At 42.9% G+C, this 25,794-nt stretch overlaps 1 protein-coding gene across 1 annotated transcript in view; it reads left to right on the forward strand.

Annotated features, from left to right (window-relative positions):
• Positions 1-25,794, forward strand: part of LOC309552824 (uncharacterized protein) — a gene marked incomplete at both ends in the record, with an annotated part of 46,715 nt that overhangs the window by 6,594 nt on the left and 14,327 nt on the right. Inside the window, one exon of the mRNA XM_082253734.1 lies at positions 7,860-8,166. Within this exon, the coding sequence (XP_082109860.1) occupies positions 7,860-8,166 (307 nt within the window). The remainder of the gene's footprint in view (positions 1-7,859; positions 8,167-25,794) is intronic.

The following is a 25,794-nucleotide window of genomic DNA, read 5'->3' on the forward strand; positions in this document are numbered from 1 at the left end:
GGAGAGGGAGGGGTTAATGTATGCCTGGTGCTTACTGACGTGTAGGGGGGGGAGGTGACTGTGTGAGTCATGGACAGATCGGATGTCCAGCTATGCTGAACACTCCGATCTGTCAGTCCCTGTCACTATGGAGATCCGCCCGCTGTGTTTACACACAGCGGGCGGATCTCCAGACTCGATCCCCGACGATCGGGTAAGAGCAGCGGCGATCGCCGCTGCTCCTCCCCTGGCCCGACTCCCGCTGTGAATGAAAACAGCGGGAGCGAGCCTCCGGCGGCGCGCAAGCGCCGCCCAGAAGGGGGAGTGTCTAACGACGTTAATACTACGTCGCTGGACGATAACGAACCACTCTGCCGCAGTAGTATTACTGTGAGCGGTTCTAAAGTGGTTAATCTGGTAAAACAGCAGACTAGCAGTGTCTGTTTTGTTTTATGACATAGTTAAACTAAAAAACGTTTTTTTTTCATTTATTATTTTCTCTACTTTTAGTCTCCTGTTTGCAGGAAACCCATAGTAATCCATTAATAATTACATAAGCTTTCCCTATCCATAACGTATTGGATTCAATCTCAATGAATGGGTGTGTCCGTGTGATGTAATGGATATGTATGAACTGTCTATGGGTAAACACTTTTTTTTCCAGGGGTGTGAACATACCATTGATTAAAAGCCATCAATAAGAATTGTAATCACATTAATGCAGCATTGCCTCTGAAGCAGCCGGCTTGTCCGGCGAACCTGGTCAGGCACCGGCACGTTTGCTTGCCCATATCTTCCCCCTCCTTCCTTCATGGGCTTTTTGGCTGTTTGAAAGTTACTGAGTTGCTTCACTCTACTTTCCTGTGGCTGGACGGTGGACTCTATCTGGGATCAATAAAGATTGCAAGCTTTGTTTTCTCCTGAATCTCATTGCTGGACAACTACCCAATCTCCTTCAATGGATGAGTATACAACTTCAATCATTCCATATATTTTATTTTGGATATGAGGACTACTCCAATGACATTTGCTGCTACTTTCTTCTCTGTGATGTGAGAGGGAGGTATATCTACATAGATCTAGTGACTTATATATGCTTAGTCTGTCTTCAAGTGATTTTTGAATGAGCCTCCTCTCGACCACATACACAAAGCAGCCTTATTTTCTCTTTTGCATCTATGGATGATCGCCACATGCTGTTTTGTTTGTTCCAGCGCACCTAAAGTGCTTTATCCCAATAATGTGGATTGAATCCTTGTTTGAGTATCCATTAGGTGATCAAATGCATTTTTGAGATTTCTAATCTTTCACCTGTCGCCAGCCTATGTGCTTTATTCATCAAGAGTTATACTGCACACTCCAAACCAGCCTCTCATCCCTTTGTTACTTCATGGTCATATATATATATATATATATATATATATATATATATATATATATATATATATATATATATATAATATACATTATTTTGATATTTCCTTGACCTTTTGACGCATGATCTATATGATATAGGAATAGAGGGGGGATGATGATGATGATGTTTGGTTGATTTTATCCATGTGTGTCCTGTATGTGTTGGTTCGTCTTGTGGTTGGGTGTGGTTTTTTTTCATCATGCCAGAATTTTTTTAATGTGTTTTTGTGATTTTTTTTTTTTCTTTTTTTTTTTTTCTTTTTTCAATAAATTAATTATTTATATTCCAGTGATTTGGATTGGGTGGTTGTAGTATACAAATCCAGTTTGCTTTTACTTAGTTTTTCTGATCACATTAACGTGCATGCTTTTACTTATAATTCCGTTTGTAATGAGCTCAGTAATGGTATCAAAAAGTTTCTAAATTTTCAATAACCAGTGCACAGATATGAGATCTCAATCATTAGAACATGCAGAAGCTGTAGGATTTTTTTCTTGTGTCTTTCCCTGGGGTTTAGAGTGAAGTTTTCATTGTCTCTCACACTCAGAAAGCACATAATAATACATTATTTTGCACCGTATGGATTCAGTGTGTTTTGTTTTTTTTTCTTACAAATTGCCTAATGTCCTTTTAATGGGTGTGAAAGTTATAGGTTTACAGGTGGTTGTTCTAGATTTCAAGAATTTGGAAACCCACCAAGTTTTTCTATAACCTTTTTTTTCCCCAGGGCATAGGTATGTGGGTGTCTCTTTACATTTTTGAAAGAACTTACTGTTGACTGACTCATTACCTCTGCTGGAAGTCTGTTCCAAGCATCCACTACTATTTTAGTACATTAGGAACCTCTCAGAGAGGTAGAGTGAAGTGCTATTAATGATTTCTTAGTCTTGTATTTTAGAAACAATACACAAACAAACATCAGTGGATAAGGCAGATATGACCCAGACTTGGCAATATACTTTAGAGGAAAAAATAAATAACAGAGGACCTTAAAGCGGTTGTAAACTCTAAAAAAAAAAAAAAAAAAAAAAACCTGCAAGACAAAGGCATAATGAGCTAGTATGTATCGCATACTAGCCCATTATGTGTAACTTACCTTAGAACGAAGCCCTGACACGGACCCCCGGACATCGCTGTGGGCACTGCCATGATCCCTCGCCGTCTCTTCCGGGTTCGGCAAGCTCCCGGCAAACTAATTGAAGGTCCCGCCGGACCTTCAGAGCGCATGCGCCGCTTCGTGCGAGCGACTGCATGCACTGTAAATATCTTCTAAACCATGCCGGTTTAGGAGATATTATTTGTACCTACAGGTAAGCCTTATTATAGGCTTACCTGTAGGTAAAAGTGTCAAAAAGCGGGATACTACCGCTTTAAAACATAGTTTTTTTTATGTTTGCTTTAAGGAGAAGCCTCTGAATTGGAGTAATTTTACAGTAAGGCCTACCTAAAATATAATTGTTTTGTCTCTTTCATTAGCCAGAGTTTATATTCCTCTCTCTGTACATTCATTTTTTTTTGTGTTGCCTGCCGGACTTACACATTCATGTTAAAAGAGGACAAATTAATATGTTAATCCCTACCATACAGGGAGTGTCTTTTGTATAGCTGCAAGGTTTGCAAACAGTTTGAAATGTGTTTTTTTTTAAACTAAATACAGCTTCAATGCTCTTTAACCTCCCTGGCGGTCTGATTATGTCCAGATTTCTGTGCTAAAAGCGGTACATTGTTTTGCACGGAAATCTGTTGTTTTACATTTTAAAACTCACCTTCCCCCGTCGTCCTCCCGCTGTCCTCCTGCTGTGTGCTCGGCCGATGCTGGCACCTGTCTTCCGGTTCCCTTCCGAGGGGGGAACCGGCGGCAATTTAAAAAATGTAAAAACACTAAATGACATGATACAAAGTTGTGATCCTAATGCATTACACTGTATCATGCCATTTCACCACAGGATTGCACCTGGTGACTTTTCCAGTGCCCTGCCTGTGCTTTTCCAGTTCTTTGTGCCTGGAAAATTGAGAATGACCATGGCGTCCAAAAAGAGACCACAGTGGTCTCTTCCTTTTTTTGCTTTTACTGACAAGTCTAATGCAATTTTCTGTTGCCTTCAATAATGCACCTTTTAAGTAGTCCCATTTCTCCTGGACTCCATGTAATCCGTACCAGTCTGATAAGGACTCATTTAGGACTAATTTCATTTTTGAAAAGTCTGTTTTTCTAAAATCTAAAACTTTTGTTTTTGTGTGGTGTGACTCTTTCACAGTTCTTATATTAAACCACACTGACTGGTGATCACTAGATCCCAAAGTTTCGCCTACAATGACATCATATACCGAATCCCCATTTGTGAATACCAAATCCAAAATGGCCTCCCTCCGGGTTGGCTCCTCAACCACTTGTTGCAGAGACAACCCCAGTAGGGAATTTAGAATATCTGTACTCCTGGTAGAACTTGCTATTTTGGTTTTCCAGTTTATATCTGGAAGATTGAAATCTCCCATAATGATAACTTCTCCTTTCATTGTCATTTTAGCTATTTCTTCAACTAGTAGATCATCTAGTTCTTTAACTTGACCAGGTGGTCTATATATCACACCTACACGAGTTACTGCATGATTAGAAAACTGCAACGTAACCCAAACTGACTCTATGTTGGCTTCACCAACTTGTATTAGGTTAGATTTAATGCTATCTTTCACATACAGGGCCACTCCTCCTCCTTTCTTGCCTTCTCTGTCTCTTCTGTATAAAGAGTACCCTGGTATGGTTATGTCCCAGTCATTTCTTTCATTAAACCATGTCTCCGTAACAGCCACTAAATCTACATTCTCAGATGCCATTATTGACCCAAGTTCATTGATTTTTTTACCTAAACTGCGAGCATTTGTAGACAGGACTCTGAGCTTATCATTTCTTAACCTCTGTGCTTCTGACCTGTTCTGGCAATGTTTCGGCAATTGGACTCTTGTAATTCCCCTCTTTTGCCCCCCCTTCCTAGTTTAAATACTCTTTCGCAAATTCTTGGAGTTGTTCACTAAGTACATTTGTTCCTTTGAGAGAAAGATGCAAACCATCTTTTTTGTACAGTTCCTTTCTATTCCAAGTAGAGAGCTATCATGAGAAACAAAGCCAAATCCTTGCTCTTGACACCATTTACTAAGCCATATGTTGAACTCCTTTATGTGCCTCTGCCTATCATTCTGAACATTATGCACAGGCAGAACTTCAGAAAATGAAATGGTGGATGCAAAATCCTGTACGTCATTACCAAGTGTGATAAAAGATTTTTTCACCTCTGACACTTCATTGCAAGCCAGGTCATTTGTCCCTAGATGGACAAGAACATCCACGTCCCCTTCCTGCTTTGCTTGCTTAACAATATTAATAATACGTCTTCTATCTCGTCTAGCAGTAGCACCAGGGAGACATCTCACAAAACCATTTTCTTTAAGCTCCACACTTCTTATGATTGAATCACCCAGCAACAGCTGCTTCCTTTGAGACTTCACTTTATCTTTATTTTTTCACTTTATATTATCTGCATTGGCATCCAGGAAACGACACTCTTCACTTTTAGGGAAGACCACAAAGTGTCTGTTGACCATCTCCTTTGAAAATGACACAATTGTATTTTCTGCTGTTGGCATCTACTGAGCCAACTGTCATGCAGTTTCCTCTAAGGATCCTTCCTGTTAATATGCTAATGACAGGGGGTGGGGAGTATAAACAAAGGTCACATTGTCCAATAAGATTGTTGCAAACATGCCTCTTGTTAGGCAGATTAAACCTAATAGCAAATCTGAAGTCACCTCATGTTGATAAGTGGTGGGGAATTGTATTTAAGATGAGGCCAAGTTCAGTTAGGTACAATTATTTACAAGCAGATCAGGGGACAAGGACATTTCCATACTACACCTTTACAGGTAACTATTCTTATTCAACTGTATACTTGTATCGCTTCTTTTTCACATTCACAAATGTATTTCATTTTGACTGAATTACAATCTTAGGGTTCTATTATACTCACCAGACAGAACTGCAGGTACAGAACATCAGTATCTCTATCTGTTCATAGCACTTTTGGTGTGTCTGTTGCACAGATATTCTCCAATTTTCTGATCTGGTTCTGGTGGCAACTTCTCCAACAAAATAATTGTTTTTCCGATTTAATCTTGCTCCCTTTTTTTTTTTGTTTCTATATTTTTTTAGTTCTATATGCATGTATTTTATTTTTGCTTACCACGATCATCACTGATACAGCTATAAAATTTTGCAAGTATTAAATGATGCATCTAGAACATGTTTTTTCATTCTAGTGGAATCCGAATAAAACCAGCATTACATTGTATAAATCATGGGTGTCCAACCTTTTGGCTTCTCTGGGCCACATTGAGTGTAGAGAAATTTCCTCAGGCCCCATATAAAATATATACTATAGTTAAGGTATATAAGTAATAAAATGCAGCTGCGCCCTTCCCACGTGCCCCCCCCCCCCTCCGCACTAATTTGGCACAACTAGAGGATGATCAAATGAAATGGAATCAGTATACAGAGGTTTACTTCTGAGAGATAATAAAGGAACACTCTAACCACCATGACCACTTCAGTGATTTGAAGTGGTCATGGTGGTAGGAGTCAGAAACACTGCACATTCTCGCCTCCCCCCCTCCCCTTCGAGGCAGCCTCTGCCTACCGTTAGTTGGAAGCTGCTGTGGCCATGCCCATGCCCCCGACCCGACTTCCTTCTTCCCCAGCAAAAAAAAAAAAAATTGTCAGGGGGCAGTGGGCCACATTGCCTGCGGTTACGGGCCGCAGGTTGGACATGCCTGGTATAAATATATAAAGGGACACACTAATCAATATTAATATATCCACCCAGCGCCAATGCCAATAAGTGAACCCAATTACAAGCCCCCCCTCATATTTTGCAGTCACAAGTGGATTAAAACAACAGACACTGAGTATCCAGCAAAATCCAAGCTAGGGCAGAGCCGCCTCACTCACCGCTCTCCGTCCCTCGGTCTCCGGCGGTGGGGAAGCTTCGGCACTAGCTACTGACCATGTGTCGCAGCCACGTGGTCACGCCCTAACGTTTCGTAATCAACTTTGTCAGAGTGCAATATTTGAGGGGGGGGGGGGTTGGGCTTGTAATTGGGAAATGCATGATAATAAAGATTTTAAAACGTACTTCACTATGAGCTCCTTTTTGCATTAATCCCGGTCCTGTCATCTGATGCTATACCAAGTGGAAGTGTGAGGCTTTTGGATAGCTGGATTATTAGGAGACAGCCCCGGAGCTATGTACACCTGAATGGAGGCTAATTGGGTTAGCTGCATGTGAGGTTATGTGCCTTATATATACTGGCTTCTAGTGAGTTTTCTATCTTGAGGGGTTTTATCCACGAGGTGTGGTGACGGCTTAGTTGAAGCTTATTCCTTATCGACCACATTTATCACCCCTGTCACTTGAACTTATCATCAATTCACGTCCTATGGACTTTTTTTTATATAATGGACATTTATTTGATGTGCAATTTTAAGTAGAGTTGTATTTAAGTGCTGCTAATGCTGTACTTGATCATCATCTGACATAGTGTGTTTTTGAGCATTACATTGTAGTTGTTACAATGGTGCTATCCATCCATTTTACACTGAACATTATTGTATAGTTTACGTGCTTATTTGTCAATTCTTTTTTTAATTTAAGGCTTAATAGCCTTTAGATGCGGAGGTTACAAGTACAAAAAACATTGATCCTGCTCAGAACCAGTAGACCAGTTTTACATGTATATGTATATGAAAACCAGTATATTTATAATAACAAGGAAACAGGGCATGAAGAAAAGGAGGCATAGTATGATGAATAGGGCTGGTGCCAGGGCTTTTAACACTCTAGGCAAAACCTAATTTTGCCACCCCCCTTCGCCTCTGCTCCTGACTCCACCCAGTTTGCCCTACCCATGTATACCCCACCTTTTAAAAGACTGCTACATTTCCATTCGGTGCACCTCTGGTAACTGGATCAGGATAATTGATCTTGTCTAATCATTAATGTAGGAAAAGAGCTGATTGATGTCACCATAGTGACAAACCATAGGTGTGCACTATGAATTACTAATGTAAAAATAAATAGTTCTATGTCTATACTTTGCAGAGTTATAGATTTTCATTATGAAAATTTGTGCTGTGGTCAGTGAGGGAATGGTTAAATCACCAAAAATGCAAAAGCATCTGACTTCAGTATTTTTGTTAATATTAAGATTCTGGTTTTCCTTTTTTTTTTTACACCTACTTTACAAATAAACAGATCTTCAATCAATACGATGAGTAAAGTAAGGGACAAGCCGTATCCATGCTCTGAGTGCCACAAAAGTTTTATTTCTCAGTCAAAGCTTAATGTTCACCAGAGGATTCATACTGGAGTGAAGCCATTTCAGTGTTCAGAATGTGGCAAGTGCTTCTCGGTAGATTATAACCTTACTGTACACCTGCGAATTCACACAGGAGAGAAACCACTTAAATGTTTAGAGTGTGGCAAATGCTTCCCTAATAGGAGTAGTCTTGTTGCACACCACAAGACTCACACAGGTGAGAAACCATTCAGATGCTCCGAATGTGGCAAGTTCTTCCCAGATCAAAATCGTATTACTGTACACCAGAGAATTCACACAGGAGAGAAACCATTTAAATGTTCAGAATGCGACAAATGCTTCTCACAACGTCCTCATCTTACTAAACACCAGAAGACTCACACAGGAGAGAAGTCATTCAAAGGGTGAGGATGTGTCAAGTGCTTCTCACAAGGTTTCCATCTTACTCAAGACCAGAAGACTCACACAGGAGAAAAGCCTTTTAGATGTTTAGAATGGGTCAAATACCTCTTGCAGATCTTACTCGAATACCTCTTTCCATCTTACTCAAGACCAGAAGACTCACACAGGAGAAAAGCCGTTTAGATGTTTAGAATGGGTCAAATACCTTTTGCAGATCTTACTCAAATACCTCTTTCCATCTTACTCAAGACCAGAAGACTCACACAGGAGAAAAGCCTTTTAGATGTTTAGAATGGGGCAAATACCTCTTACAGATTGGACAGGTTACTCAATACCAGAGAATTCACCCAAGAAAAGCCAAATGAAGGTTTTCTTATACAAGGCAGTTCTTTATCACCATCAAGCCATCTAAAATGGAAAGAAGCCTTAACCACTTGCCGCCCACCCGCATTTTAATGTGGGCAGGTGGCTCATACAGGCACAACCTGTATGTCGGTATCGGCTTCCAGGTTCAGCGCACGCCTGCACCGACCACAGGCATAATCCCGTACCTGTATGTCGATTGTGGCTTTCGGGATGAGGGAGAATGCGTGTGCCCTCCTCCCGGTGACTCCTGCTGTGTTTGGACACCGCAGGATTTTGTCAAGAGGTTTCAGCTAATGAATCATGGCTGAGACCTGATTGGCTGTGTCCAATCACAACCCAGAGCCCTGCGTTGACAAATAACACAGGGCTGTTGAAAGAGGGAGTGGTCTGTTTGTTTCCTCTCCCTGCAAAGCAGTTATCCATTTGCTCCCCCCTAGTTGTTAACCCCTTTTCCAGCCAGTGTCATTAGTACAGTGACAGCGTATAGTATCACTAATCACTGTATTAGTTTCACTGGTGATGTCAGTGTCAGTTAGTGTCAGATTGCCTGCTGCACTATCACAGCCCCACTATATGTCGCTGAGCATGGCCATTACAAGTATAATCCAGTATGTATACCATAGCTTGTAGTTGATATAGCTTTCACACAAACCAATCAAAATATACATGTAGACATGTAGCAGAATACATTTTGACCTGAATTTTTGAAGAAATTAGATATTTTCTATTTTTTATTGGTTATGTTTTACAGCAGAAAGAAAAAAAATATATAGATTTTTTCAAATATATCAGTCACACACACACACACACACACACACACACACACACACACACAAACTAAGGAAGGGAAGATGATAACCTGGTTGCTTTGATCACATACTAATAATGTAAACACTGGAAGGGTATATTCTGTTGTAAGAATAAAGTAAAAAAAGTTGTGTTTTCTGAAAAATTATTTTATTATTGAAACAAAAGCTCCCCTTAGACCCGGTCACTAAACAAACTGCAGGTCAAATTCCAGAAAAATCAATCATTAAAAAATGCTAACCTGTAATATTTATCTGGCTCCGTAACAAGCAGCCTAAACAGGATTCTGTCACATTTAGCAGTAATACCACCACTTCTAAAGGTTTCATTTCCCTCTGCATGCAGTCAGAGGTTTAGTTCAGCCAGCTACTCCATTTAGTATGGCCATTCACCAAACTCCGAACATGCAAAGTTCGATCGAATATAGAAACAGTCAGAACCCCAAGGTCATCCCTATTAGTCTTGAGACTTGGCCAAGAAAATATGGCGCTATGCACATTTCAGTAAGTACAGGATAGTTACATACATAGTTACATAGTTTGTGAGGTTGAAAAAAGACCTCAGTCCCTCCAGTTCAACCCATGATGTGTGTGTGTGTTTGCTGTTAACTAGTGTTGAGCGAACACGGACTGTATTATTCGTGTTCGTACCGAATAATTGGATTTTTGTTACCCGAACACGGACACTTTACTGTATATTCGGGTAAAAATCCGTGTTCGGTCGTTTTATTTCCGGGTTTTGCATGCTTTGGCGCTCTTTTCATGGCGGGCTTTCAACAGCCAATCAACAATCGTTTAACTGGTGTGCCTTAAGCCATCCCAGCCATGCCTGCAAATGTCTCAGTAGCTGTGATTGGCCGTCTGAAGCATGTGACCAAGTCTTTATAAGTTCGAGGCAGCCGCAGCGGCGTCATTATGCTGCTTAGATCAGGGACAGAGCACACATCAACGTGCTGGCTGCTGATTAGGGAAAGATAGGCAGGAAAAAACCATTTGTGTCCGGATAGAATTGAGGGACAGGTCGGAGTGTTTAGGCAGGGCGAGTTGTAGGCATTTTAGGGATAGAGTCTGCTGAATTATAGGGTCAGTGTGTTCTACAAACTACAATCGATATTGCTGTGTGGGGTGGGGTCTGCACTTAGTTCTCCTGATCTACGATCTCTTCTCAATCCTGTTAGGGACAGAGTCTGCTGAATTTTAGGGAAAGTGTGTTCTACAAACTACAATCGATATTGCTGTGTGGTGTGGGATAGGAGATAGGCAGGTGTCAGTGATCCACATCCATTTTTCTGTGTGTGGGCTGCAGTGAACACAATCTTTTTGGGGTGCAGTGAACACAATCCTTTTGGAGTGCAGTGAACAAAATCTTTGTGGGGTGCAGTGAACAAAACCTTTGTGGGGGTACAGTGAACACAATCTTTGTGGGGTGCAGTGAAGACAATCCTTGTGGGGTGCAGTGAAGACAATCCTTGTGGGGTGCAGTGAACAAAATCTTTGGGGGGTACAGTGAACACAATCTTTGTGGGGTGCAGAGAAGACAATCCTTGTGGGGTGCAGTGAACAAAATCTTTGGGGGGGTACAGTGAACACAATCTTTGTGGGGTGCAGTGAACACAATCTTTGTGGGGTGCAGTGAACAAAACCTTTGTGGGGTACAGTGAACACAATCTTTGTGGGGTGCAGTGAACAAAACCTTTGTGGGGTACAGTGAACACAATCTTTGTGGGGTGCAGTGAAGACAATCCTTTTGGAGTGCAGTGAACACAATCTTTGTGGGGTGCAGTGAACACAATCTTTGTGGGGTGCAGTGAACAAAACCTTTGTGGGGTGCAGTGAACACAACCTTTGTGGGGTACAGTGAACACAATCTTTGTGGGGTGCAGTGAACAAAACCTTTGTGGGGTACAGTGAACACAATCTTTGTGGGGTACAGTGAACACAATCTTTGTGGGGTGCAGTGAACAAAACCTTTGTGGGGTACAGTGAACACAATCTTTGTGGGGTGCAGTGAACAAAACCTTTGTGGGGTACAGTGAACACAATCTTTGTGGGGTGCAGTGAACAAAACCTTTGTGGGGTACAGTGAACACAATCTTTGTGGGGTGCAGTGAACAAAACCTTTGTGGGGTACAGTGAACACAATCTTTGTGGGGTGCAGTGAAGACAATCCTTTTGGAGTGCAGTGAACAAAATCTTTGTGGGGTACAGTGAACACAATCTTTGTGGGGTGCAGTGAACAAAATCTTTGTGGGGTGCAGTGAAGACAATCCTTGTGGGGTGCAGTGAAGACAATCCTTGTGGGGTGCAGTGAACAAAACATTTTGGGGGGTACAGTGAACACAATCTTTGTGGGGTGCAGTGAACAAAACCTTTGTGGGGTACAGTGAACACAATCTTTGTGGGGTGCAGTGAACAAAACCTTTGTGGGGTACAGTGAACACAATCTTTGTGGGGTGCAGTGAAGACAATCCTTTTGGAGTGCAGTGAACACAATCTTTGTGGGGTACAGTGAACAGAATCTTTGTGGGGTGCAGTGAACAAAACCTTTGTGGGGTACAGTGAACACAATCTTTGTGGGGTGCAGTGAACACAATCTTTGTGGGGTGCAGTGAACAAAACCTTTTGTGGGGTGCAGTGAACACAATCTTTGTGGGGTGCAGTGAAGACAATCCTTGTGGGGTGCAGTGAAGACAAACAATCCTTGTGGGGTGCAGTGAACAAAATCTTTGGGGGGTACAGTGAACACAATCTTTGTGGGGTGCAGTGAACAAAACCTTTGTGGGGTACAGTGAACACAATCTTTGTGGGGTGCAGTGAACAAAACCTTTGTGGGGTACAGTGAACACAATCTTTGTGGGGTGCAGTGAAGACAATCCTTTTGGAGTGCAGTGAACACAATCTTTGTGGGGTACAGTGAACAAAACCTTTGTGGGGTACAGTGAACACAATCTTTGTGGGGTGCAGTGAACAAAACCTTTGTGGGGTACAGTGAACACAATCTTTGTGGGGTGCAGTGAACAAAACCTTTGTGGGGTACAGTGAACACAATCTTTGTGGGGTACAGTGAACACAATCTTTGTGGGGTACAGTGAACACAATCTCATACTTCTGAAGCTTTGAGGGTGCTGCCTGTTCTATACTCCTCCTCCTCCTCCTCATCCATCCTTTTAGGTGTACAAACAATAGTAATTGGGGCTTAGTGTGCTTCTGTACGTGTGAAAAACATACACTTTTTTTGATCATATTTCCTATTCCGTTATTCAATAAAAACCTTTGGGGCTCAATTAAATTGCGGAATAGTCTGTGTCGGTACGTGTGAGATCCACCTTTCCAAGTTTTTGGGGTTCATCTCATACTTCTGAAGCTTTGAGGGTGCTGCCTGTTCTATACTCCTCCTCCTCCTCTTCCTCATCCATCCTTTTAGGTGTACAAACAATAGTAATTGGGGCCTAGTGTGCTTCTGTACGTGTGAAAAACATACACTTTTTTTTGATCATATTTCCTATTCCGCTATTCAATAAAAACCTTTGTGGCTCAATTAAATTGCGGAATAGTCTGTGTCGGTACGTGTGAGATCCACCTTTCCAAGTTTTTGGGGTTCATCTCATACTTCTGAAGATTTGAGGGTGCTGCCTGTTCCATACTCCTCTTCCTCATCCTCCCTTTAGGGTAGGAAAAAATTTAATCGGGCCTAGTCTGTGTTTGTACGTGTGAGATACACAGTTGTTTATCCTATTCCGCTATTCAATACACACCCTTTTGGTGTAAAAAACATTAAATTGCGGCATAGTTTGCATATTTGACTGTGAGATACACCCGTGCGATACTGTTGTTCTTTTGTTCCGCTATTCAATAAAGACCTTTCTAGGGCAAGATCTTAAATTTCAGAAATATGAGGAGAGCGTCAAATAGGGGCCGTGGCCTGGGTCGTGGTGGTGCTGCTGCTAGAGCTCCTGTTGCAAGGAGAGGACGTGGTCGATCTGTGCCAGCTACACGCACAAGTGAAACACTTTCCTCAAGTGTGAGTAGGCGACAGAACCTGCATCAGTATTTGGTAGGGCATCATACGCCTCTAGAAGTGATGAGGCCAGAACACAGAGAGGCGATAGTAGATTGGTTTGCTGCTGACAGTGCCTCCAGTTCCTTCACATTGTCTCCCACCCAGTCTACTGCAGAAAGGTCAGAGTTGGCACCTGCAGCCAATGTCTAACCGTCTTTCACCTCACCCCCTTGCAAATCAGGCAAGCAGTCTGAGCCCCAAGCCATAGAGCAGTCTCTTATTCTTTTTGAGGACTCTGTCAGCAGGGTTTCCCAGGGCCATCCACCTAGCCCTGCCCCAGAAGTGGAAGAGATTGAGTGCAGCGATGCCCAACCACTTATTTCTCAAGATGAGTACATGGAAGGACCATCACAGCACGTCTCCGATGATGACGAAACGCAGGTGCCAACTGCTGCGGCGTTCAGCATTGTGGAGACCGACAGGGAGGGCAGGGGTGAAGACTGGGTGGAAGATGATGTGGAGGACGATGAGGTCCTCGACCCCACATGGAATGAAGGTCATGCAGGTGACCTGAGTAGTTTGGAGGAAGAGGCGGTGGTCGCACAGAGCCACCAGCACAGCAGAAGAGGGAGCAGGGTGCAGAAGCGGAGCGGCCATGCCCTAGACACTACGCCTGCTACTGCCCAACGCAGCAAGGGAACGAGCGCACCAAAGTCAGCTCAAAAGAGTTCTCTAGCGTGGAAGTTCTTTAGAAAATGTGCTGATGACAGGACACGAGTGGTTTGCACCCTGTGCAATCAGAGCCTGAAGCGAGGCATAAACCTTCTCAACCTGAGCACAACCTGCATGATCAGGCATCTAAGTGCAAAGCACGAGCTGCAGTGGAGTACACACCTTCAAAACCAAGAAACGTCTCTGGCTCATCCTGCTTCCTCTTCTGCTGCAGTCTCGGCCGCTCCAGCCACCTCTGTAGTCATACCGGCACCTGCCACCCCGCAAACAGACGATCTGTCAGCAACACCACCACCTGGGTCACCAACAACCATCTCCACAATGTCCCGTGGAAGCGTTCAGCTTTCCATCTCCCAAACACTTGAGAGGAAGAGGAAGTACCCCCCTACCCACCCGCGATCCCTGGCCCTGAATGCCAGCATTTCACAATTATTGGCCTTTGAAATGCTGTCATTCCGTCTGGTGGAGACGCCCAGTTTTAAAAAGCTTATGTCGGTGGCTGTCCCACAGTACGTCGTGCCCAGCCGCCACTACTTTTCCAGGCAAGCCATCCCTTCCCTGCACAACCAAGTGGGGGAAAAAATCAGGTGTGCACTGCGCAACGCCATCTGTGCCAAGGTCCACCTAACTACCGATACGTGGACCAGTAAGCACGGTCAGGGGCGTTATATCTCCCTAACGGCACACTGGGTAAATGCAGTGGCGGATGGGCCTGAGGCGGATAGCAATTTGGCACATGTCCTTCCACCACCGAGGATTGCAGGGCGCTTCAGTTTGCCTCCTGTTCCTAACTCATCCTACTCCGCTACCTCATCCTCTACCGCCTCCTCATCCGGACAGCGTAATACCTTCACCACCAACTTCAGCACGGCCAGGGCTAAACGACAGCAGGCAGTTTTACAACTTGCCTGTTTGGGGGACAAACCACACACCGCGCAGGAGTTGTGGAGGAGCATGGAACAGCAGACAAATGAGTGGTTGCTGCCAGCGAGCCTCAAGCCCGGCCTGGTGGTGTGCGATAACGGGCGAAATCTCATAGCAGCTCTGGGCCTAGCCGGTTTGACGCACATCCCTTGCCTGGCGCATGTGCTGAATTTGGTGGTGCAGAGGTTCCTTAAAAACTACCCCGATATGTCAGAGCTGCTGCAGAAAGTGCGGGCCGTCTGTGCGCACTTTCGGCGTTCTCACCCTGCTGCTGCTCGCCTGGCAGGGCTGCAGCGTAACTTCGGCCTTCCCGCTCACCGCCTCATATGTGACGTGCCCACAAGGTGGAACTCCACCTTGCACATGCTGCAAAGACTGTGCGAGCAGCAGCAGGCCATAGTGGTGTTTCAGCTGCAGCACGCACGCGTGAGTCGCTCTGTGGAACAGCACCACTTCACCACCAATAACTGGGCCTCCATGCGAGACCTGTGTGCCTTGTTGCGCTGTTTTGAGTACTCCACCAACATGGCCAGTGGCAATGACGCCGTTGTCAGCTTAACTATCCCACTTCTATGCCTCCTTGAAAAAACAATTCGGGCGATGATGGAAGAGGATGTGGCACAGGATGAGGAGGAGGAGGAGGAGGATGAAGAGGTAACATTTCAAAGGCTTTCAGGGCAGTCATTCGCAAGGGGCTCCGAGGGTGGGTTCCTGCACACACAAACGCCAGGGACACAATTGTCCAGCAGGGGCACAGTTCTGGAGGATGAGGAGGAGGAGGAGCTGGAGGAGGAGATGGAACCATGTTCACAGCAGAGTGGCACCCAGGCCAGCTCATGGCCATCACTGGTGCGTGGCTGGGGGGATACAGAGGACACGGACGATACACCTCCCACAGAGGACAGCCTTTCGTCGCCTCTGGGCAGCCTGGCACACATGAGCGATTACATGCTGCAGTGTCTCCACAACGACCGCCGAGTTGCCCACATTCTAACTTGTGCTGATTACTGGGTGGCCACGCTGCTGGATCCCCGTTACAAGGACAACGTACCGTCCTTAATTCACTCACTGGAGCGCGATCGCAAGATGCGCGAGTACAAGCGCACGCTGGTAGACGCGATGCTGCTGGCATTCCCATCTGACAGCGGGGCCACAGTGGAAGCACAAGGCAGAGGAGGAGGAGGTCGCCAACTCAACCAGGGCACCGCCAGCACCTCCAGAAGACAGGGTTAGCATGGCCGAAATGTGGAAAAGCTTTGTCAGCACGCCACAACAAACAGCAGCACCAGCAGCTCAGATGGAACGTCTTAGCAGGAGGCAGCATTTTACCAACATGGTGGAGCAGTATGTGTGCACACGCCTACATGTAGTGAATGAGGGGTCTGCCCCCTTCAACTTCTGGGTCTCCAAATTGGGCACATGGCCTGAGCTTGCCCTTTACGCCTTGGAGGTGCTGGCGTGCCCTGCAGCCAGTGTATTATCTGAACGGGTATTTAGCACGGCTGGGGGTGTTATAACAGACAAGCGCAGCCGCCTGTCCAGAGACAATGTGGACAAGCTCACGTTCATTAAAATGAACCAGGCATGGATCCCACGGGACTTTTCCGTACCTTGTGCAGAATAGCAATGGATACCGACCTTACCCAGCCATTGTTCCATTTTTGCTCTTTCTCACTCTTTTGGGGTGTACCCTCATTTAAAATTTGTGAAAAGAAGCAGTGTTGGCTACCTCGTCCTCCTCCTCAGGGCCAGATTAACGTAGGGGCTATTGGAGCTGCAGCTCCATGCAGGCCCCTACCTTTTATATAGGCCCCGGGTTGGCCATATTCACTGTGACCGCTATTCTGTCACTTGTAAACACAGAAGTCTGGCTTCTATGCTCGCTTCCCCAGGCAGCACCCTCAGAACCTCCCCACACAGCGCGAAGGCCGGACAAGGAGGGACAGTTGCCGATGCATGGATGTGTTTATGGGCTTCAGAGACAGCATCCCATGTTGAATTAGGCATGCATGGCTGCACCCTTCCTCCTCTGGGTGCATGCCAAGGCACGGCCCTTAAGGCCCTTCAAAATCCTAAACACCAAGACCATGATGCTCTTAATCCGGCCCTGGTCCTCCTCCACCACCGCTTCCACCTACACCGCCCATAGGTGTGCGCAGCCTATTGCATTAGGGTGTGCACCCCAAAGTTGAAATACACATGCATGTGTTTGCCTACATGTACATGGCCCCGATACATTACTCTCCCTGCTGGCAAAGAGAAATAGAGCAGAGCAGGTGCGAGGGAGATCTTTCCCATCTCCTCACTGGCAAACAGAGCGATAATGCTATGTGCCCTAGGTGATTAGGGTGTGCCCAGGTACACCAGGCACACCCTGTGCGCACGCCTATGACACCGCCACATCCACCACCACCTCAACCTCCCTCCTACTCCATATGGGCCTCGTCCTTCAGAGATGAAGAACATTGTTTTATTTTTCTGTTTTTTTTTTGTTGTTTTAAGTTATTTCCCTATCCACATTTGTTTGCAGAGCACTTGCCATGCTCTTAACTACGTTTTGCTGCCATTTGCAGCACTCTAGCCCTTTCCATTGGTGTTTTAGAGCCATTTTAGTGCCTTAAAGTTCGGGTCCCCATTGACTTCAATGGGGTTCGGTGTCCGGGAAAAGTTCGGTAAAAGTCCGGGACACGGACCCGGACTTTTTTTTAAAGTTCGGCCGAACCCGTCGAACACGGACATCTAGGTGTCCGCTCAACCCTACTGTTAACCATACATTGTATACCCCGGTATGTTGTGGTCTTTAAGGTTCCCATCTAATAATTTTTTGAAACTATTGATGCTCCCTGCTGATACGACTGCTTGTGGAAGAGAATTCCACATCCTTACTGCTCTGACAGTGAAGAACCCCTTACGTATTTTAAGGTTAAACTGTTTTTCCTCTAGTTTTAGTGAGTGGACACGTGTCTTATTGTATTCCCTTTCTCTAAAAAGTTTGTTCCTTATGCTAGGGTCACCAGTACAGTATTTGTACATCGATATCATATCCCCCCTCAAGCGTCTCTTCTCCAGAGAGAATAAGTTCAATGCTTGTAGTCTTTCCTCATAGCTGATGCCCTCCATTCCCCTAATTATTTTTGTTGCCCTTCTCTGGACTCTCTCCAGTTCCAGCACATCCTTCCTGAGGACCGGTGCCTAGAACTGGACAGCATACTCCAGATGTGGCCGGACCAGAGTCTTGTAGAGAGGGAGAATAATCTCTTTATTTCTGGAGTGAATCCCCTTTTTTATACATCCCAGTATTCTGTTGGCTTTGCTTGCAGCGGCTTGGCATTGCATGCCACTGCCAAGCCTGTTGTCCACTAGTATTCCCAGGTCCTTTTAGCAACTGCCCCTCTCACAGATCTTCCAATTAAAGGCCAAGTTCAACTTTTTTACAAACACAAATAAATGCGCATTTTTTTGCGAGTAAAAAAAATGTAAAACTTCTTTTACACTGCAGCCTGTAAGACATTGCAGCCCGCAATGCCTGGATCCAGCAGATGCTCAATAAGTTGTCTGCCCATACCTCCCATGGGCAGCCAGTTACTGAATTACAGGAATAATTATTGGACTACGAGAGCGCCTAACAGCGCCCTAACAGTTCAGTAAGAACTACTAACCATCGTCCGAGGAGGCAGACACAGAAAGATGTGGTTCATTTATTCACAGAACTCTGAATTAATTGATGTGGCCTTGCGGGCAGAGCCCCGCATGGTCACACAGTATTTCATTTTCTAATAGCAGCTGTTGGGAGATCGCCTGCCCGCTGTCAAAAGGAGGGGGGGGGTGGGGAGGCAAGGGCTGGAACATGTTACATGTTCCACCCTAAATACAGGTGGAACATAAAACATGTTCCAAAGGTGAATGTATCCTTTGATGGAGTGATAATACATTTTGTGACAATCAGCAGTGTTTGTTCAAGGTAATCTATCCTGATAGGGGCACGGTTGCCACCATTGCCAACTCTTCATTTTTATGCAAATGCTGCTTTCCTGGCTGGTATGCAAATTCTCTTGCATCAAATTATTTGAGCCATTGTAGAATTATTATACTAATATAGTACACTGGTTGTGAGTAACTCTGATATTACTGAAGCTGCAGGGTCAGTCATATATTCCCAAATAATCTTATAAAGCCTAATCCTCAACCAAGAATCACATTGGGACTTTACATTTATGACAACTCTACATGCGAGTGGGCTTTTAAAAAGCTGTGCATATTTTATGCAACAGTATTCAGAAAATGCAATAAGCTATCCTTTGTGAGACCACAAAGTATCTGTTTACGGTTTCTATTGTTAATGAAATCAGAGTGTTATCTGTTCTTGGTGTTCTACTGAGCCAATTCTCATGTAGTTTAATAAAATGATTAATCCTACCAGTTCCATTCTCGCCTAGTATTAATATGCTAATGATTGGAAGTGTGAATATATGTCACGGAACCATGAACCAGACGTACAACAACAGATAAGTGAAAATAAGCAAGCTTTATTGAAAAACAAGCTATAAAGCAAAAGTCCAAACAGATGGCGAAACCGATGCAGAGTCTTTGCGAAGCCAGGGATCAGGAACCAGCAGGGTAGTCAGACGAAGCCAGGATCAGGAACCAGCAGGGTAGTCAGACGAAGCCAGGATCAGGAACCAGCAGGGTAGTCAGACGAAGCCAGGATCAGGAACCAGCAGGGTAGTCAGACGAAGCCAGGAACAGGAACCAGAAGCAGCAGCAGTCTTAGAAGCATGTGAACACAGGAGGACCAAGCAGGGAACTGAAGCCACAGAACTCCTATATATATGAGCTAGGCATCCAGCTCCTCCCAGTGGGAAGGAGGAGCCGCAGGGTGGGAGGCTACAAGAAACCCAGAAACCAAGATGGCCGCCAGCACATGTCAAACGAAGGAGAACAGCAAGAAGGTAAGACCATGACAATATAGTGTGAATATAAACAAATGATAGTCCCATTGTCCAAAAAAACTATTAAAAACATGGCTTTTGTTAGTAGGAAAAAAACCAATAACAAAACTAAAGTGGGGTACACACTAGTAGAAAATCTGCCGAAAATTCCCATCTGAGGTAAAAATCGTACGATTTTCGGGTAGTGTGTACACAACTTTCAGCAGCCGATGCCGACATTTTCAACGAAAAAAAACGGAGGGACAAACACCAAAATTTGTATCGTCCGTCCCCAACACGACCAATTTTAGTTTAATGTGTATGCAGTACATCCGTGAAAAATCAGATATGAAACGCCCAGAAGTCTAGAAACAAATGTCCCAAAAAAAAATAAAAAATCAGACGAGAAATTTCGTGAACATTATGCACTGTCAACTAAAAACGGTTATGACCGCTGAGCAAGAGAAAAATTGGAGGATATTTCATCCGATTTCAAGTGTGTACAAGCCTTAAGGCTGGCCAGAGATAGAGCAAATTTATTTTCTGCACCCATGGGTGTTGACTAGGGAATCCACCCCATGGAGCCATTATTTCCTCCTGCCAGGAGAACACAGTGATTATTGTTAGTGGCTATAACAGCCACTAACAATAATTGCATGCAAAATCTGCCAGGCTGGTTGTACCCAAGTTAATTGATCGATCATCTTGGGTACATTCCGACTGCCCATACATAGTTTGAACCATCTATGGCCAGCTTAAAGTCACCTTATGTAGAAGTGGTGAAGAATTGTATTTAAAGTGTTACTAAACCCAGGAGCCTGCATTTACTATATCTGGTCTTCCACAGTACACAGGATATGGAAATGCAATTTTAGTAAATATAAGCTGCTAAATACCTTTTCTCATCAGCAGTATATAGCAGTCTTGTGACTTCTATTAGTGTCTAGTGAAGCTTGTCGGAGGAGTTTTCATACTGCACTGGCTGTCCTATCAGGATGCAGGACCCCTGGCCCTCTGTCTGGACAGTGCTGATTGGCTCTGTGCTGATCACATGCACTCTCCGGAGAAAAAAAAATAAAAATCTCTAGCAATTTACACCAAATCGAGCATGTGCAGAGTGACTCCATTTACTCTGTCTTATTTGGACATGTTTTGGGGGCAAGTCAAGAAGGGGAGGATCAGAGAAGACAGGATCAAACAGCCTTTTAACACAATGCAGAGGATTAACCCCTTAGGTTCCACAGTGAGTATAACAAGCATGCTTTACTGCATATACAGACTGATTTTACGGTTGTGGATTTAGTAGCACTTTAACCACTTAAGCCCCTGAAGATTTTACCCCCTTCCTGACCAGGCCCTATTTTGCGATTCGGCACTGCGTGACTTTAATGGACAATTGCGCGGTCGTGCGACGCTGTACCTAAACGCATTTGACGTCCTTTTTTTCCCACAAACAGAGCTTTCTTTTGGTGGTATTTGATCACCTCTGCGATTTTTTGATCATGCGCTATAAACAAAAAAAGAGCGTCAATTTTGCAAAAATAACAATATTTTTCACATTTTATTATATGAAATTCCCCCCAAAAAAATGTAAAAATCTAAATTTTTTAACATTTTAGGCCAATTTGTTTTCTGCTACATTGCAATAAGCGTATTTTGATTGATTTGCGCAAAAGTTATTGCGTTTACTAACTATGGGAAAGATTTTTGTCATTTCTATTGTTTTTTTTTTTAACGAGTAATGGCGGCAATCTGAGATTTTTTTTTGCGGGACTGCGACATTGCGACGGACAGATCGGACCCTTGACTGACATTTTTGACACTTTTGGGGGGACCAGTGACATTACTACAGTAATCAGTGCTATACATATGCACTGTTACTGTAAAAATGACACTGGCAGGGAAGGGGTTAACTTTATTGGAGAAGGAGGGGTTAAATGTGTCCCTAGGGGCGTGCTTCTAACTGTGAAGGGATGTGGCTTGTTGTGTAACTACAGAGACATACGATCCCACATAGCAGGACCGTATGATGAGAATGACAGGCGGCTTTGTTTACATTAGCCGCCTGTCTTTCTCCCTCTGTAACAGATGATCCGAGCGACCGGCGGACTCCGCCGGTCACACGCGCGGGGATAACAGTGAACGAGTGGGGGCGGCCTCGCAGGCGAGTGACGTACCCATACGTCACTTTGCCTGCACGGGGCTGACCGCCGCAGTATATGCGGTCGGCAAGTGGTTAAGATAAAGCAGAGCTAAGGAGAACAAGGTGCTGCAGAGGTATTACTATACTACACCATTCCAGGTATCTATTCTTATGAAACTGTACATTCATCTTATTACAATCTTAGGTTATTTTTTATATTTTTATTAGCAACATGTCATATATATATATATATATATATATATATATATATATATATATATATATATATATATATATATATATATATATATATATATATATATATATATATACACACGTTCCGGACCCACCCGCGAAAAGTGAAAGTCTGCGAAATAGAAAAAGCCTATTAAAATACACTGTAGGCATGTTTTTTTTTACTGTCACTGCACTTTTAAAAGCATTTTAAGGTCTTTAAACACACTTTTAATACAATAGAAACTCATTAAAACACATAAAAGATGCTGAGAGACATAGCAAAAGCTATGGAAAACACAAAAATATTTAATTTTCAATGATTTAATTAGTAAAATAACATTACAGAAAAAAACGCAATATCCCGGGACCGCAAAAACTGAACCGCTTATGTTGAAGTGTTGGTGAATTGCATTTAGGTCGAGGCTGAGTTCAGTCAGGTAAAATCATTAACAAGCGGTTCACAACAACAACATTCTATACTACACCATTCCAGGTATCTATTGTGATGAAACTGTATGCTTTGGTTATTTATTTTTTTACATTGACAAATGTATTTTATTTTGACTATATTACCATCTTACTTTTAGTAGCAATATTTTTACATTATATTTTTAAATGGTGCAAACATTACTTTACTTTTTTAGATTTATTGTCTAAAATATATCACCAGGCTAAGCTGAAGGGACTCATCAGAGTCCCTGTCAGGTATTAGCACTTTCAGTGGCCTGTTAGGAAGATATTTTCTTTTATTTACTTACCTGGTGAGAACATTTTATTTGCAGCAAAATAATGTTTTATCTTATTAATCCGACAGCCATTTTTTTTTTGCTAATTTACTTTTGAATTATTTCAGTTTGTATTTTATTTTTACTTACCATTATTCCCATAATGCACTGATGCATCTTCAACATGTTTTTCTTTTATGCTAATACAATCATAAGGGTGCCAACATTAACTGCTAATGATTACAATAGTGCAATCTATACATTTTGCACTGAACATTATCCAAGTTTATGCTTATTGCTAAAGCAGATTCTGTTTTATTACGTTAAGGGTTACTAGGATATAGGTTGATTGCATGGCCATATTTTATTTATTTTTTTCAGTACAAGTATACATCCAGCAAGTACAAAAAATTATGTGAGGATCCTGCAAAAAAAAAAAAAAAAAATCCATAAAGCTTGTGATTTCTTGTGTACTCTCAGCCAATGTTACCAACTCCGCTCACTTAACCTTTGTAAACTGAATAACTCCCACCCATGTTATGAATATGAGAAGGGTGTGTGTTTTGCTGTCCAAATTAAAAGATTAGGCTAGGCTGACAATGCTACTTCTTCCTAGATACCATACACTAAATAGGTGTTTAGTGTTTAATAGCTAGACAACTAATGTTTTTAAAAAGTCAGCAATGGCAGCCTCTATGTGTTTTTCAAGTTAAAGATCGCTAGATATCCTTATAAAGCCTACATCCAATCCATGCTTCATATCAGGCCATTTAATTGAGGATAAATTGGCCAGTCTTTTAACAACCTGCATATGACTAGTTATTTAAAAGCCATGCCTATATTATGCAGCAATGTACAGAGAAAAAAAAAAACGCCTATTGTGTGTCATTCCATGCATAACGTCCCAATGGTAAAAGCTCCATTCAGACCCAGACTGTGAGGCAGGTGCATAAAGTCCAGGCATGCAACCTTTTTATAGCCATAGAGTGAGCCAGTCTAGATTAGAAAGTAAGGAAGCAGCTGGTATGATCAAATTAATCTTTTTAAGGTTCCCGATGGGGGGGGGGGGGGGGGTACCATGAAGCCTCCCTAACCTGCATACTTATTCAGGAGTGAGGTTGTGTGATATGGGCCATTGGGTTTACTTTCTGACCATGATGTACCCCTACCTCTCCAAGTACTTGGCTATGAATGACCTACAATTAATTGAAATGTTATTGTACAATTATTTTCATTTTTTGATCCCATTTTTGTAACCAGTTGCTGATTCTTCTGGGCTCTTGGCCTTAGACAAATGGTTGCTTTACTAAGTAGAGCCTGAATGTTAGGCCAATTTTTTCTTGATGTTGCTGCTCTTTGGTTACTATGTTATGGCCTATGCTTGAGGTCATTGTAGCCGTATTAGTGCACTTGCGACAGAGACAATTGAGTACTGTCCATGATACTTTATACTTTTTTTTATTTGCACTTACATACAATTTTTCAGGACAAGCTTTCGGGGTATGTCCCCTTCATCAAGATCCAAGCAGTATTGTGTGTTTTTTTTACCATTCTGCTAAACATTTTGTTAATCAGTACTGCTTGGATCTTGATGAAGGGGACATACCCCTAAAGCTTGTCCGGAAAAATTGTATGTTAGTGCAAATAAAAAAAGTATCATGGACAGTACTCAATTGTCTTTATGGCCTATGAAAATATTGGAGGGAACGGCTTAGTTGCCCTTTAGTATTGACGAGTGTGGGAATTGATGGAGGTGGGACTGGAGGTCACCCTCCGGTATTTTTCTGTCTCTTCCTGAGGTCTATGTACTCCGACGGGAGGTCGTAGAATAGAAGGCGGAGGGAGGGAAGGGAGGGATAGGATATAAAAGAACGGAACTTGTAGAGTAGGGGGTGTGGGGGAGTCCTAGATTTTCTGAGTGGTGGTGTCTCATCTCTGAAGGACAAATGGGTGTTGAACTAAAATATAGATACATAAACAGGTATAGAAAAATTCATTGGTACCCTCTTGTGGGTTCCCCCCCCCTTTTTTTTTTTCTCTCTCCTTTTCTTCTTTCTTTTTTCTTTTTCTCTCTACTCTTTTTCTCTCTTTTTGCTTCTTACTACTCTAGGATTTATTAGTAATAATGTAAAAAATGTACATTTGAGACATGGGAGATTTCTGAAGGAGAGTATATTCAGGTCCAGGTTAAACATGAAAAATGCTTATCTTAGTTATATTTATGTACAGGTGAAAAATGAAAGTATATGTGGATATTGTAAAACGTGAAAATATGGATAATGTTGTTAGGTTCTCCTTTGTTCCTTTTGTGGCAATAAACAAATAAAGTTTAAAAAAAAAATAAAAAATTGCGATCTCAACCCCCCTCACGTTATTAATTCAACATTTCCATGATTCATGTAACAAGTGCAGAGCAGTTCTCTGCTCACAGAAAAAAAAAAAAAAATAAAATAAAAAGTTTATCATAATATTGCTTAGCGCTGAGAGATAAAAAGAAACATTGTATCATTTGGTTCTTTTATAGATCAAAGGTATGAACATTTGGTCTGCAAATTAGGTCAGTTTAACCAGTTAAAGTAGTAAAACAAGACACAGCGCTAGCAAATATATTATAAGGTGCCTATAATATCAAAATTTATGATAATTCAAGATATAAAGAAAGTCCAAATATTCATGTGCAAAAAAATGCAATGTATAACCTTAAGTGCAACTAAAAATAAGGTGCTTACAGTGCTAAATTATTGTGCAAAATATAATAATAATGGTGCT

This window comes from Pelophylax lessonae (genome assembly GCF_965119305.1).
Source record: "Pelophylax lessonae genome assembly, chromosome: 4".
In the NCBI taxonomy this organism is placed as follows: Eukaryota; Metazoa; Chordata; class Amphibia; order Anura; family Ranidae; genus Pelophylax; species Pelophylax lessonae.